The sequence below is a fragment of the Cygnus olor genome, chromosome 4, assembly GCF_009769625.2.
Source record: "Cygnus olor isolate bCygOlo1 chromosome 4, bCygOlo1.pri.v2, whole genome shotgun sequence".
NCBI classification, from domain to species: Eukaryota; Metazoa; Chordata; class Aves; order Anseriformes; family Anatidae; genus Cygnus; species Cygnus olor.
In genome coordinates this window covers 9,543,345-9,558,581 of record NC_049172.1, presented here as the reverse complement: position 1 = coordinate 9,558,581, position 15,237 = coordinate 9,543,345, and the positions used below count along the sequence as shown (strand labels likewise).

The 15,237-nt window shown below is 37.3% G+C and overlaps 1 protein-coding gene across 1 annotated transcript in view; it reads left to right on the top strand.

Annotated features, from left to right (window-relative positions):
* The window catches only part of SMARCAD1 (SWI/SNF-related, matrix-associated actin-dependent regulator of chromatin, subfamily a, containing DEAD/H box 1), a 49,621-nt gene that overhangs the window by 14,357 nt on the left and 20,027 nt on the right, over nt 1-15,237 (top strand). The window contains exons 4-8 of the mRNA XM_040555281.1: nt 1,093-1,156; nt 5,343-5,431; nt 7,108-7,197; nt 7,837-7,921; nt 9,408-9,790. Coding sequence (XP_040411215.1) covers nt 1,093-1,156; nt 5,343-5,431; nt 7,108-7,197; nt 7,837-7,921; nt 9,408-9,790 — 711 coding nt within the window. The remainder of the gene's footprint in view (nt 1-1,092; nt 1,157-5,342; nt 5,432-7,107; nt 7,198-7,836; nt 7,922-9,407; nt 9,791-15,237) is intronic.

The following is a 15,237-nucleotide window of genomic DNA, read 5'->3' as shown; positions in this document are numbered from 1 at the left end:
TGTATAGTGTGTCTGTTTGCTGTTTTGTGGGTTCAATGAGGAGTGACTTCAGTGGTGTTTGTAAATGCTTAGTGGTATGTAGTGCTGATGGTATCTGTTCTCAGGAGAGCATAAGAGAGCTCCTGTATCAACACAACTTTGTAGTATGTAAGGGCTGTGCAAGCATTTTTTCCATGGTTACATATCCACAACATTCTTGAGGGAAGATGAGGGAATAATAGGCAAATCTATTGTTTCTTCACCAAAGATCTGGAACAGCTTGTCCTGATAAACCCTACATGACCAGTGAATGTTGTTAAGAAAAAATAGTAAGCAATACTCCTATGCTCCTTTCAAAAGGAAAATATGTTTATAGTAAAGTTGTAAGGCAGTGTTTAGAAATGTGAACAGATGCTTGGGAATCAGATCTCATTTTATGTGTATTGTTTTGTTTGTAACCTTTAGGCTGTTTGCTTTTGTTGAAGTTACCATGCTTGGAAAAAGCAGTACTTATTTTATAATAAGTCTTGATATTCAGTTAATTTGTAAGAATGATCTATGCTGAGACTGCAGGTAGATGGAGAAAAGAATCTAAGGTTGCAAGAAAGATAATCTGTTGGAGGCATGGTTTAAATTCAATTCCAGGAAATCAACCAGTGTGACATAGCAGTATATAAAAAAATTCATGAGTTAAGATGTTAGGTTTTTGGGTCATCTGGCTTTCTGATAGTAACATAAAATGTTTTTGGAGATTTAAAAAAAAAGTTTACTTAAACTTCCATCATATGTTTGTGAAATAGGAGGGGGAAAAGAAAGTGAAATAAATTAAATTTAAAAACATACTTGAAAACAGCTTTAATACAAAGTGTTGCCAAATACAGCTGATGTGATTCTAATCAGTCTAGGTGATGATTTAGTACCTGTCAATTTTGGTTTTGGATTTGGAATTTACAATTAATGACTTTTGGGTGTTAGGGTTTTTTGTTTGTTTGTTTGTTTGTTTTTTCAAAGTGTATTTCAATCCTGCTTATTTATCATTGTTGTCCTCTTTTCATCTGGATTAAATCTTGCCACTTAGCCGTTTAGTTTTTTTTGTGGGTTTTTTTTTTTCAGTTGATAGAATCGACGCACACAATGGATGAAGCGATAGCTGCTGGTTTGAAGTTCAGTGATGAAGGTATGTTTGAAGCTGCAGACTTTGCAAGGGGAAAGATGAGAAGAGGATGCGTACCAAAACTCAGAAATAGAAAAAAAAAAAAAAAAAATATATATATATATATATATATATTCTGTGTAGTTTAGGACAGCTTTATATATGGGGTCTTTAAGTAAGTGACTTTTCTTGTTAATGGTTCCTTTGTTGCTTGGAAGTTGAGGTAAATAGTAATAGGTTAAAGAGAGTAGTACTAAATGTTGTGGGTGAGAAATCTGGTGATAAAAAGAATTGTGCTGGAGTATGTAGCCATTTCTAACTAGAACTTTCTTGTGTCAAGCCCTGTCATGATTTTCTCTTCAGGTTGACTTATAGACTTGTAATTCCGAGTAAGAACTGGTAGGCTTAAACACTACTGCAGACAATTCCTCATGGTTCTGTAGCAAAACATCCTCCAAACCATGCTTTGCATCCCCAGAGCTTGTTTAGGGTTTTCTTTTTCTGCATCTGAATTCCTGCAGTCTCATGATGTTACGTGATGTTACCAAAGAATCAAACAAAGAATGTGGGAATGTGTAGGAAGTGGTAAGCATGTAAAAAAGGTCATCGTTCTCAGCCCTTGGGTTTTGCTCTTGACATCACCTAAGTTCAGGGTTTAAACCTCTATATTCTGTTAATCATTTTGATTGATTTATCATGTGTTTGTGGTGGGGAGAAGAGTGAAAGATCGTTTTGAATATTATGGCTTAAAAAGCTGTTTTATCAGTCTCAGTCTGTTTACAGCTTAGTTATCTGTGACTTTCTTGAAAGATCTTCATGGTTTGGATAGGATGGAGAAAGCTGTTTATAATCACTCTTGAGTATTTTATTTAAGTGATTCATGTGTTTTTTCATCCAGATTAATTTTAATTTTGGATTTCCATGGATTTGGAAACTATCTGTAGGAAGCTCGTGCTGAGGGAGAATATAGTTTTATTCTATATCTAACGTAGATGATGATCTTTTGATAATTCATTTCTCCCTGTTGTATACAAAAATCAGAAGAGGAAAAACATTACAACTTACAAGATTTTTAATAGTTAATGAAAAGCTTTAAAAAAAAACTCTAACACAGAATTTTTAACCTTTTAATCTAACCAGACCATGCTTTCTGACTGTCGAGTATTTTGAGGTTATCACTGTGTGCATGATCAGATTCTATACATAGGCGGGAAGAAGCCAACACATTCTCAAGGGACATGCTACTTCTGAGTGCTGCTCCTGGAAAAACCCTTCCTGGAAGATGATGATTACTTTTCAAGGGTTTTGATTAATATTAAAACACTTCACGCTAATAGACATCTCTAAATTTTGGTGCAATTCAATGTCTGAACTAAAACACTGATTTCTGGTATTTAGACCCTTTAGGTATTTGGCCATTTTCGTGTTGATCTAAGAGTGCTGTTTCATATGCTTTCGATAGAAGCCCACAGAAGAATCTTGGCAGCAGAATTCTCTTTAATCATATCTGTTATATAAAATATTTAGTTAAGAATGAGCATGCCTGATGGTATAAATCATCTCATTTTGGACACATTTTTTTAAAAAGTGGAAACATCATTGAACATCTGCTTCTCCATGTCAATTTTTGATATGCTTTACTTGTTATGAGGTGTTGACTGGGTGAGAAGTGAGGGACAAGATACAATTTTATGAAGCATAGTTTGGCTAAAAAAAAAAAAAAAGTGGCCTGACAAAGCATTCTCAGTTTAGTCCTTTCCTTAACAGTGACAAAACTTGTATAGTTCAAATTGTTGTTTCTATAACTAAAATTAGAATCATTACAGATAACTTACAGGTACAAAGATCAGATGTGACATACTGGAAAAAAGTGTGCATGAATGAAAGACATGAAGTTACAGCAATACCTGCTTCTCGTGATTCGTTTCCATTGTTGCTTTCTGTACATCTTGAAAACTATGAAATCAGTGTGGGTTCTTCTGAGCTAATGCCTCAAGTAAAATTCTCTGATGTTACTGCTTTTTGAACAGACAGAAATGACTGTCCCTTTCATAATAGTGTAAGGGAGTCACTGTCATAAGGTGTTTTGTTTTTTGTAGTGGTAACAGCAAATAACAGTGGAAATAATTACAAGTGCCTCTAAAATTTGAAACCCTTGAGTTGCTTTTCTCATTGCTTGTTGATTAAAAAAAAAAAAAAAAAAAAACGGAGTAAGGTTTTCTCTGGAGGGTCCCATGTACCCTGCCTACACTCCAAGGATGAATCCTGTCTAGCAATCGTACAGCTTCTTCATTCTCTCAACAGTGCTGCCTTGGCCCAGGAAGCAAAAATTAGGTATACCTTGCAAAGTGAATGCCTTTAGAAAGTTGTTTTTCGGTTGTAGATATGTTTAGTTTTAGATGATCACAGACTGATTTATAAGTAATTTTATATTGGTAGGTTCCTGAGATCGTAGTTATCCAGATTCTCCACTGCAGCTTAATTGTCACTCAAATTGCTCTTGGCCGGTTTTATTTATTTCTTTGGTTTTCCTCCAAAGACCAATGATCATTCAGCCCATGACTTCAAAGAAAGGACGGTAATCTTGGAAATACTCTCATGAAGCCTGTGTGGCAGAGAGATTTGCAGGGTCCCTGTTCACGTTCAGAATTAACAATCCTGAATGCAGTTCTAGTTGATCTTAAGCGTAATGACTCCTTAACTCTTCTAGTGCTTTACCCAACAGCAGCCTGACCACCCTTAGCCTTGGTATCAAAGCTAAACACATTTTTCAGTCTTAAGCTAGTAGTATGTTTTTGTTGTGTGTTTTTTTTGTTCCTGCCCATATTGTTTAATGAGATTCTTGGGCAGAAAAGTCAAGCGCATTGTTCTCTGAATGCTGAAGGAGAGCTGCTTCCCCTCTGTCGACACATTCTCTGGATTCTTTGAGGTGTGCTGCTTCTGTGTGTTTTATATTGATATGTAAAAATGAATATGCTCTGAAAAATCTTACCGGTCTTTTCTGGTAGATATCTGGAACTTGAATGAAGAGCTAGTTATTGCTGATGCTTTACTACTCTGTCTTTGGGAAGTGTTTTTTTTTTTATCTATATGCCACTTCCATTTTTGATACCAGAGGGAATTAGTCTAGTGGAAAATGTATTTGGAAGTATTTTCATACACAAATGTGTTTCTGTGCAAAGATGTGAATACTTAATTTTTCACAATTAAAGCTATTTTGGTTGTCCATATCGTCCTTTGGATTTGAAAGCAAGCATGTTTTTTGTGTGTGATCACTTGAGCTCTGCTTGTTTGCTGACTGTCCTTTGGCAGTCTGGGACGAGAGGTTGGCTGCAGATGCTTGTGACAGACATGAAAGCTCTGCCAGCAGGCTTCCAAAAAGATTGGGAAACTTTAAATAGTTTGAACTATAGTAAAAAGAGTATTCATGTAGTAAGAGTTGCTGCTTCAAGCGAAGTTAATGTGGAGAAGTAGTGGTAATGTAACTTCATGAGCCATGCATCGTGGCAGTGAAAATGCACCTGACTGGGCAGGTCTTAATGCTAAGATGGTAATCTCTGATTATCACCTGGGCCCAAAGATATTCAGAAAGTTCTGGCTCATGTAAACTATTCATAAATAATTTAGGTATCACTGATATTTGGTTATCTCTGACTTAATACGCATAGTTCTCTTGCAAGCATTTTGATTTAATGTTGAAAACTGTTTGATAGTAACCTCTAGTGTGCACCTGAGCCAGAAATCAATCACCAGCACTTCCAGATTGGCAGTGGAGTGCGTATCATAACTCATAGCTTGGTTTTAGCCTTGGTTAAGTACCAAATTTCCAAAAGCACTTAGCTTAAATAAAATTAGCTTTCATTTGGAAAACTACTGCTGTTAAAAGAAAGATACAACTTTACTCGTACGTAAAAATATGGGGCAGTTTAAAAAAATAAAGCTGTTTCCTATGAGACATAATTGCTTAGTTGCCAGAGTACTAAATAAAACTTGAGGAGGTAAATAAGGTAAAGAAATGTATTTTCAAGCAGCGGATTTGCTTGGAGTTTCTGTGTACCTGTGGACTGTAGTAAGAAACTACTACAGAAGACATTTCAACATCTTGTGCAGTTAACAAGTAGTTACTATAGTTCTGGTTTGAATCATCCTACTGTATTGAGGTAAACTTAATGAAAGTAATTTCCAGTTCTTTTTTGCTTTCTTTTTAAAGCTACTTTTCGTAAAAGGAAACTAAAAGGTTCCCCCAGAAATTGTGACAACAGTGATGAGGAAGCTGCAAAAAAGCCAAAAGCTAATCATGTAAGTATTGTTTTTTCTGTCTAAGTGCTGTGAAGTAAGTGGAAGTGCCTGACATGATCAGCGACAGTAGTGCCATGAACTCGGTGTTTTTTTGATCAGAAAATCCCATCAAATTCAAATCTTGCTCTCTGAGTTTTTCTGCCTTATTCTTTTTGGCAATGCTAAATGAAGTTACCTGTTTTGCTCTTTAATATTTATAGATTTGTGTCCTAATTATCTAGTTACTGCTCTCAGGGTAGAAATTGATGACAGGTAGCAGCAGTGTGTGAGGCACTGGGTACAGTTCAATTGCTGTGAATGTTAACGGGAGTTATCAGCTATGAGGCAACTTGCCTCATCAGGTCATTCCTTATTTTTCCTCAAATAGGTGAAGTTCAACATCTTTTGTTACTCTTATCCTTTGCTATAGTAGTGATAGAATCATAGAATCATTTAGGTTGGAAAAGAACTATGGCGTAGGGAAATCTTGGAAAGCATGAATCAGATAAGTTAAATGGAATGATTACTTTGACCTTTGTGTACAGATACTGAACTATTACCCAGCTGGTGTACCAAACAAGCTTCACTGGAGCTGGTTTTAGGCAGCAGTTTGATTTCTATGCTTAACAGCTCTGTTACAGTTAAAAGACTGAGGAGTGAGGAAAAAAATCAGCTGAAATGAGGATTTTTAAAATTTGTACTAGAGATTAGTAATGGAAATACTTGCACGTTTTTTAGCTCATGCTGAGAAATTTTCTCTCAGGGGTAACTGACTCCAAAAGCTAGAGCATGCTTCATCCCGTTACTGGCTCTTGTATTTGCCATAGCTCTTTTCCTAATGATGCTGTAGGCTTACTAAGGGAAGGAACCATGTCCTCTGTTACCTGGAAGTACTTCTGGGTGATCTGGTTTATGTTCGTTCAGCAAATACCATCATTTAGTTAGGTAAATAAAAATGTTAGTGTCTTTGCTGTAGATAAGTAGATGTGTAACCGCTTTGCGTTCAGTGCTCTGAGAAGGAACGTGTTTAATTTTTTGTGTTGAGTACATAACAGAACAGCTTGTGGCATGTAGAAGTCTTGGCAGTCGTTCATAAGAAACCTCCCTCTTTCCTGACTTAGAGTAGCTGTTGTGAAGCTCATGTTGACAAAAACTTTTTGCCAAGTTTTGATGTGACTTGACGGTGCTTTGACACAGCATTGGTTCTGTTGTGTTTTTGTTTCTTTTTGAAACACATCAATCTTCATATAAACATACCAATTGACGTGTTTATAGGCTCTGGCGGGTTAAATGCTACACACTTGTTAATCTAACTTAACTTACTTTACCTCCTGAATGTTAACCCTACTGCCTTCTGCCTGAAATATCATGCAGAATCACTACTAACTATTATTTTTATTTTAAAGAAATACAAACTAGATAACTTTAAATTATTTATGTTTTGATATGTAACTTTGCACTGTATATGCTAATCAAATAAAGAATGCCAGTCTTTCATGACTGAAGACTTTCTACACTCTTGAAAGTTTTAGCCTTATTTTGAGTATTGATTGTGTATGAGGAATCACTTCTGCAATTTGGATTTGTCTTGAGCACTTTTGTCATTTGAAGTGACTCTAAGGTAAGCAATATTGATTAGGTTTGATTTTTCTGTAATTTACATTAAGCCTAAAACAGATTTATTTTTCTGAACGTAGCTGGATGGATCAGAATCCCAAAGACGATGGGAGAAGAGAGAGATGCTTGTAAAGAAGCTGCAAAATACATTCCCTGGATTGGATAAGGAGGTGAGCTTATGTCTCCTGATAACAAATCAGATTTCGACTTCTTAAGAAAATGGTAGCTGTCAATAGTCTAAATGAAACAGTCTTTATACTAGCAGTGCTCTCAGAAGGTTTCAAGGGTAGGAAGGCCTTCATTGCTCCTGCCCTTGGAATGAAATTTGCCCTTGACTGAGAGCAGCTGGAATTAGTCAAAGACTATACAGAACTTTTTGTCTTGCTGTTTTGGTCCTGATGGCAAGCCTGGCCTCTTATAAAATGTATGGGGGAAATCCCCTTCCCTCTGGCCCTCTCTCCCCCCACAGATGATGAGGTATAGTGTGTGTGTTGCAGTAGTTTGGTACCTGAAGATACTCTGCAACTGATTAGGGCCTTTTAATACTGTACTTTTAAATTGTTGGAAGCAAAGCTTGTTGATGTGTTCAACCCTTTTGAAAAGTGGAGTGCAGGTCTGTGCTAAAGATGAACTGAAGTATTTTCTACTTCTGATTTCCTTTCTTTTGAATCCTCTGACTTATGGGGGTGGGGGAAGAGTGTTTGCCTTATGGGATTAAAATTAAGTGTTCATATCTCAGTGTTAATATATAGAGAATTCTAGTTTCTGCTTATCTTAACTACAAAACAAAATTTCTCATTGCTTACTAGGAACTGAGAGATGTACTTCAGGAACATAACTGGGTGTTTCATGAAGCACAAGAAGCCCTGAGAGTATTTGCAGAAGACAGTGAAGGTAAAGACAGACTTATAATCCATTTTATGCCAAGACAAAACAAACAGGCTTATAGTATAAATCTTTTCTAATGTCCAGCAATGACAGTCCTGACAGCGCTACATCTGGAAACTTTAACTGATAGTTGAAAATAGTGTTGAGGAAGGGAGGATGGAGGTAAAAGAAGGAAACTGGATTTTTCTCTACTTTTCAGTATCATGATTTATCATTCTTTATAAGAGATAATTATCTTTGCCTTGCTAATATAGATTTACATAAGGAGTTGTAATTACTTATGAGTATATCATAAAATATATTCTGAAATGTGTCAAAGCTGACACTTGTTCCCTTCCACTTCCTTAAAAATAAGTTGTTTTTTATAACTTGAGTAATTTGTAAATCAGTAACTGCCAATACCTGCATAGGTGATGTGCAACATAAGCTTATTTATCTTTTTGAAATATTTTTTAGTATAGGAAAATACTAAACACAGGCCTTAAACTATGCAACCAATATATAAATATCAGTACATTTGTTGTGGTAGTGAACAAGAACTCAAAAACTGTGACCCCAGGTAAATCTGCGCATTAGAACTTAAATACTGTTTAATGAGTTGATGACTTTTCAGAGTGTTACACAGCTGTCAGAAATGTGTGTGTTTTGCTAGATCAGCTGTTTCCAGTGCTCTTGGGGATAGGATACTATTCTTAGTTCTCTCTACTTGAAAGGAATCCAATTATCAGTATGCCTAAGGTTGGTTCCTTACCTTCTCGATAATCAGAAGGAGAAACAATAGATACTGGGATTGGAGTCACTCGCTAGGAAGCTGGGGTTGGGGGAAAAAAAAGCATTGCAAGTGAGATGCAAGGGGGGGGGGAAATCCTTCCTGAAAATGAGTTGCCCACATACTGTTAAATAATCTCCATCTTATTTCAAGGCAGTGGTGTTACTGTGGTGTGAAATACCTAGATTCTTCCAGTTTCTTTGTTACCCTGCTTTTAATGCTTCACCGAGATGCCATAAAACAGAAGCATTCGTAATTTGGAGCGGTGGGGGGTGAAAGTTGTTTTGTGTACTGAAAACAGAATTCATTTCTTAGCAGTTGGATAGAGTGGGACTGGTATCTCATCCTAGTAGTATTATCACAACTCTTAAGCTATCAGAGGTTGCTCTTACCTCAAAGCTTCTGCAGCTCACACGTACAACATCGTGTTGCTCGTCTGTGTTCTAGGATAGTTGCTCAAAATGCTGTGCTATTTGAGCAATATACAAATTAGTGTTGTTCGCCTACTCCCAGTTGATACTGTTTACATGTTTTAAACAGACTTAAATGGCATTTGCTGCTCTTTTTTCCCTTCTTGGTAACCCCTGCTGTTGAGGCGCTGTGTTGATATAAAACACAATTTTAATATTACATATGTGACTTTATTTTGGAAGAACAGTGGGTTTTAATGTGCCCTTAACCAGTATGTGTTGACTTGTTGCCTTCTCTATACCACACCTGTAGGCGTGGAATTTCCTTCCAAAAGTGAAGTTTCTGACTGGACCAAAGTCTCTGCAAACAGCAGAGGTGATGAGAATAAACAGAAGTTGAAGCGGAAATCTTCTGGGAGAGAGCATAACGGCTTTAGGAAAAAAAGCAAAAGTGTTTGGAGCACTAAAAGACAGATGGAAGACTCGGAGGACGAGTCAGCTTCTGAAGAAGGTGGTAGCTCCCTTGACCAGGACTACAGCAGTGGTGACGAAGTGATGGAGGATGGTTACAAAGCTAAAATCCTTAGCTTCCTGCAAGATGCTTCCCCCAGTGAACTCACACTGATTCCCCAGTGTTCTCAGAAAAAGGTTCAGAAGATAATAGCGCTCCGGCCCTTTAATAGTTGGGAAGCTCTGGTAAGTCTGCATTCTTGTTTTAATATCCCCAGCATGCCTAGAGTCAAGGTGTCTTCGGTCTAGAGAGGCATAGATGGGTGGCCTTAGCCTGATTAGGCTAAAATACTACATTCATTGTAAGCCAATAGCATTTCAAACAGTGTCATATGACCTAATTTTGAATGAATTAAGGGGTGATTTTGCTGAAAAACTCAAGCTGATTGGCTGACATTACTGTCACTCACCTTTTAGCGTAGAAACTTGGTTGATTTCACTGCAGAAGAAGAAATTAGAGCTTTCATTTAGGAAGGAGGTGTTTGCTAGCCTGTTCTAAGCTGTTTTAGCTGAAAACCCATGCAGAAGACGAGAATGTGGCAGAACTTTTACTGCAGCTACTTTACCAGCAGCAGCAGCAGCTTCAAGGGTAGCTCCATGATGAAGATGCCAGCATGGATATTTTCAGTTTTAGACAAGGAACAGTCATTGTCCGTGTTTTGTTCTTTTTTTAATCTGCTTCAGCTTTGTCTCTAGCATGGTTTTGCTAGCTAAGCAGCGCAGCCATTTTTTTAATGGAGCAAGCTGCTGTGTTTTTATTAACAAAAGGTAAAGCATCAGAAGGCTAAACCACAATCCACAACAGAAGAGAAAGCAATAGCTCTTGGTAAGTAGATTATCTACTGTCACTGGGATGTTACTTTCAAATGTTTCCCATGGTTTGTTTGTTGCCTTCACCTTTCATGCATTTCAGTTAACTGCAGGACGTCAGACCTAATACGGGCAATGTTCTAATAAGAAATTTGAAGTGCGTTACGGCAGACTGTCTTGGTTTAATTATTAGTGCTTTGAATTTTAAGTCAATAACTGTGTAGGCCTTCTTAAAGAGTAACTGGTACATGTTTTTTTTTTTTTTCAATCAGTCTGTGTTCTGAAACCACCCCCACTAATATATACAAGATCTGTTTGTATTTCTTTAGAGAAGAATATGATTTCTTCAATATGCATAAAAACAAATAATAAATGTTATTGTGTGTTTTACCACAAAACAGCAAGAGTTACTAAAAAAAAAAACTTTCAAGAAAACAAAATGATCTTTGTAAGAGTTGTCTCCCAAACGGGGGAGGTAAGAGAGATCCTTAAAAAAAAAAAAAAAAAAAAAAGAAAAAAACGAGGTACAGATATACTGCAAAAAATCCGTTTTGCCTCAAGCCTTTGGCTTCTTACAGAACATCTGTCACATGGCAGTTCCTTTCTAAACTTGTTGGGTTTTGCCTGAGCTTAATTCTCTGCAGAAATATTTGCTACAGGGCTCTTACCCTTTTCTCTGTGTAAAATATTTAACAGAAAAACTGTATGGGCCTGTTCGTATTCAAAATATCTTCTTTCGTAAAGATTGCTGCTGTCAGCAACCACATGTTTGTCTAGTGTTGTGAATACTTGCCCAGAGTAGAAGTAATTTGCAGGAAACTTTAGCAGATGTTTAATATCAGAGTGATTTAATTGTTTATAAAGATCCAGTAGCTTAGTGACCCAGCATTTTTCCCTACCAATTAATGGAGTGGTAGAATAATGTAGAGAGTTGGTTGTTTTAGCATTGAAGAAATTGACTTAATTTTAAGGTATATTTTCTACTGTAATGATATCTACTGTAAAGATACTAGAAGTTATTTTGGTAAAACCTTTGTAAAGCACTAGATGTTACTGTTATTTAGGAGAACTGGGGAAGATCTTAAGGCTTTCAGCCTGAGGTGAAGATTAATGGCATTAATAGGAAAGCCTGTTCAGAAATTGGATGACTTATTCCAGGAAAACTTAAATTAAAACACTAATCTTTTTCTAGACAAACCTTTTAAGTTGCCCTAAGACTCTTTTTTTTGGATGGATTTAAACAAATTTCAAACTTAAGAAAAACTTAAGAAATTACTGAGAATACTTGGAATTATTTAAATATCTGCTGTAAAAATACTTAAGGCAGGTGTTTAACTTGATCTAGTGACGCTTGTAATGCACAGGGGAAAAAAATGAATAAACAAGGTTCTCGAAAGTAAATGAAGAGAGCTGAAAATGGCTTTACTCACAAGAATGAATTACTTTGGCAACTTATAAGTGCACATACTGTAGATCCACTGTAACTTCAAGGAGCGTAGGTTTATGCAGTTTTCCATGTTAGAGGTAACACTCCCAGCTAGTTTCCTATCAAATACTATCTTGCATGAACATTGCTTGGATATTTCTTGGAGGCTTTAGCTATCTGTTTCTTCATTTGTAGAATCAATGGTTCTCTGGGTGAGTACTTGTGACCTCCCTTTGAATACACTGTGTGCTTAACGAGAATAGGAGGTTACATATATTGGGATGCTTGTTCCTAAAAAGTGTATTTCTGAGTCAAAGCATGTTGCTTTCTGACAGGTGGGAATTTAAAAGCGTGATCTGCTGTTGTAGAACCAGACAAAGCATGGAGCTAAAATAAAAGAGGGCGTGATGCTGAAATTGGTGATCTTGAGGAGCAGTTGAGGGGCATCTTCTGTGATGAGTAATTAGGGATTATAACACCAGGAGAGCAGATGGGTGACATGGGTAGACAAGCTAAAGGGCTGCCAGCAGAAAAGAAGGGTTGTGGGGACTAGGAGAAAAGGGAGGGACAGGTCTGTTTGTAGATGCTGAAATTACAATGAGGATTGAGAGCAGACAGTGGGACAGGATGAGGAAGAAAGCTAGCTCATCTTTATAGGTGTTGATGTGATTTAATGTGTTGGGTAGCTTTTGTGCAATGGACCCATGTTCAGCAAAGTCTTCCTCTTACTGCTCAGTGTTCAGGGCTGTTCTGTATGTACTTTGTGCTATCCATGTCCTCCTCAGGATAAGAAAACTGAACTCAGTGTTAGCAAACCAACAACTGTTACAGATATGTTCGCTCCTTTCAGGTCATTTCTATGTCAGCTTTCTACATTGCTCTCCTGTTTGCTTCAGGATCCTTGTGCCACCCCACCAGCGCTGACATACTGCTGTGTCACTTTTGTTTTTTGAGTGGAGGCACTTCTGGACACCTGATGCCTTTCCTTCTCCCCCTTAATCTAAAAAACTCGATGGTGATGAATTATTTCTATAACTGCACTCTTTTTCCAAACTGTTCAAATTGGCTCATGTTGGAAATGTTATCCTCAGAAAACGGGTTATAAACTGTGATCACATAACCAAAATACCTGTAGGTGTTCAGGGTGTGTGTGAAACAAAAGATAGACCAAAGACTGGCTAAAAAGGCCAGAAAGAGCCTATCTAAGCCTTCTGGGTTTGTTATTTCTTGCCCTGTTGTGTTTGTGTGATGCAATTCCACGTTGCTTCTTGTAAATGTGGACATACATACTGGAGGGAGTTTAATGCTATTTTAGTTTCTTATTTTTAAGGTTTTATAAGTAACTGCATAAATTTCCTTTTTAGTGTTGCCTCTCATTACTCTCATTCGCAGTCTTATTGTTTGTGTCGCAAACCAAGCCATCTCTTCTGGTAATGAAAGACCTCAACTGATGACAGTAGTTTTTAAAAGAACTGAAAATTTTTAAGGAATACATGCAAGTTATACTGATGACATTAAATATTATGTGGAAATTTTGACATAGCATGTTTTTAGTTTGTCACTTCATTTGAGTCATCACCATCCCATAAAAGATAGACTTGTCCATCATATTCTGTTTGCTGCTATAGTATATGAGGTAAGAGAGAAACATCCCCAGGGAGGGGAGCTTCAGCTCTGCTGTCATTTGTTATTCTGTTTGGCTGTACATGTACAAGCTCCCACAAAAATAAAACTAGCAAAAAAAATCCAGAAGTCTTGCGCTAGAAGAAACAGAGTGGACGCAGCAAATAACGTTGGGTTAGAAATGGATGCTGCTGGAAGTGAAACTGGGTTTTGTTTGATCAAGGTTGAGGCTGTCTTTTATCCTTAAGCAGTGACGTGAAATCCTGAATTGCCTTCGAGTGTTCTAGACTAAAACTGAGCAGACTGCCAGTGTGGTTGGTGGTCGTTCACCCTTGGGCACTGCTGTCACGCGGGATCACCACGGGTGTTTGCTCAAGTGTGCTGTGGAAGCTTCCATGTTCACATGCCCGTGATGGCCTCAAAGTTTTGGACCTCTTTGGAAGGTAGGGGGTGAGAGCCCCTAGTCACCCAAAGGCTCTCCACAGCTCTACTCATGTTATGCGTGACAGCATAACACTGTGTTTTTCCGTGTGCAAACCAGTGGCTAAAATTTTTCTTGTTGTGACTTGGATATGAATGTTAACATGCTGATGTGAAATAATAGAACTTTTTAAATAACAGATGGCTTCATTTTCCATGCCTTCATTTATAGATTACAGGATTTAGATTCATGCCAACGAAGGCTTTAGGCATCAAAACAAATGTTGAAATTTTTTAATCGCCTATTAAAAATCATGTTCTTTGCAACTGTTTATTAAGAGGTGTCTACTTAAACTTTTTCACAAGCGTTGACATGTGCCTTTAGCCTGGTTTAACCTATGACTGTTGGTAAACTTTTTTTTTTAAATAGACGAAACCACAAACAAAAGAAATAAGACTGAACACTGTATCAGTAGAGGGCATTGCTCACTGGAGTTTTCTGGAGTCAAACCATGACCTACCTGTACTGTTCATTTTAATGAAACTGGCTTTTACTCTGCCGTATTGATCACTTAATGCATAATAATTGTTTTATGTTATCCCCTTCCTTTTAAGAAAGGAATAATAGGAGGATATATTCCTGTTAAGCCTTGTGCTGAATTTTAACAGATGCAGATTTTTCTGAATTTCAATCAGATGTGGTTTCACACACAGGAAAAACCTGTACTTCAGTTTTAACAAAGAATGGCAAGTCCAAAGGTACTTGTATTCTTCAATTCTTAAAATCTGTTGATGAAGGACTGTGATAGGGAGTCATTGGGGGGAGAAAAACATGTTTTCATAGAATGATTCAGGTTGGAGAAAACCTCTAAGATCATCTAGTCCAACCTTTAATCTAGATCTGACAAGTCCCACCACTAAACTGTGCTACAATGTTCTATATCTACATGTTTCTTGAAGACTCTTCTGAGTAGTTGAGGATGGTGGCAGAGCGGTTACACCACTTAAAGGTCTGTTCTCAGCCAAGACAGGAGAAAATACCTACCTTTTATTTAAGGAATCAAAGTGTTATGGAAAGCGAAATGTCCTCATGGATCAACTGCATGCTTCTGATTTCAAGCAGTGGTGTGCTTCAACTTTGTAAACCAGGTGTGCTCAGGAGTTAGGACAGACCTTGTATTAGTTTGTATTTCAATCAAGATTCCAGTATTTTGACTCGTCTGCCAGCTTGCTTCCTCTGGCATTTAGAAAATGTATTTGTTTTGCAGAAGGGCAAATAAGGTTCAAAAAAAAAAAAGGATAATATCGACTTGAAACATACATGTGCTAAAGAAAGCACACCGAATGTTGCTAA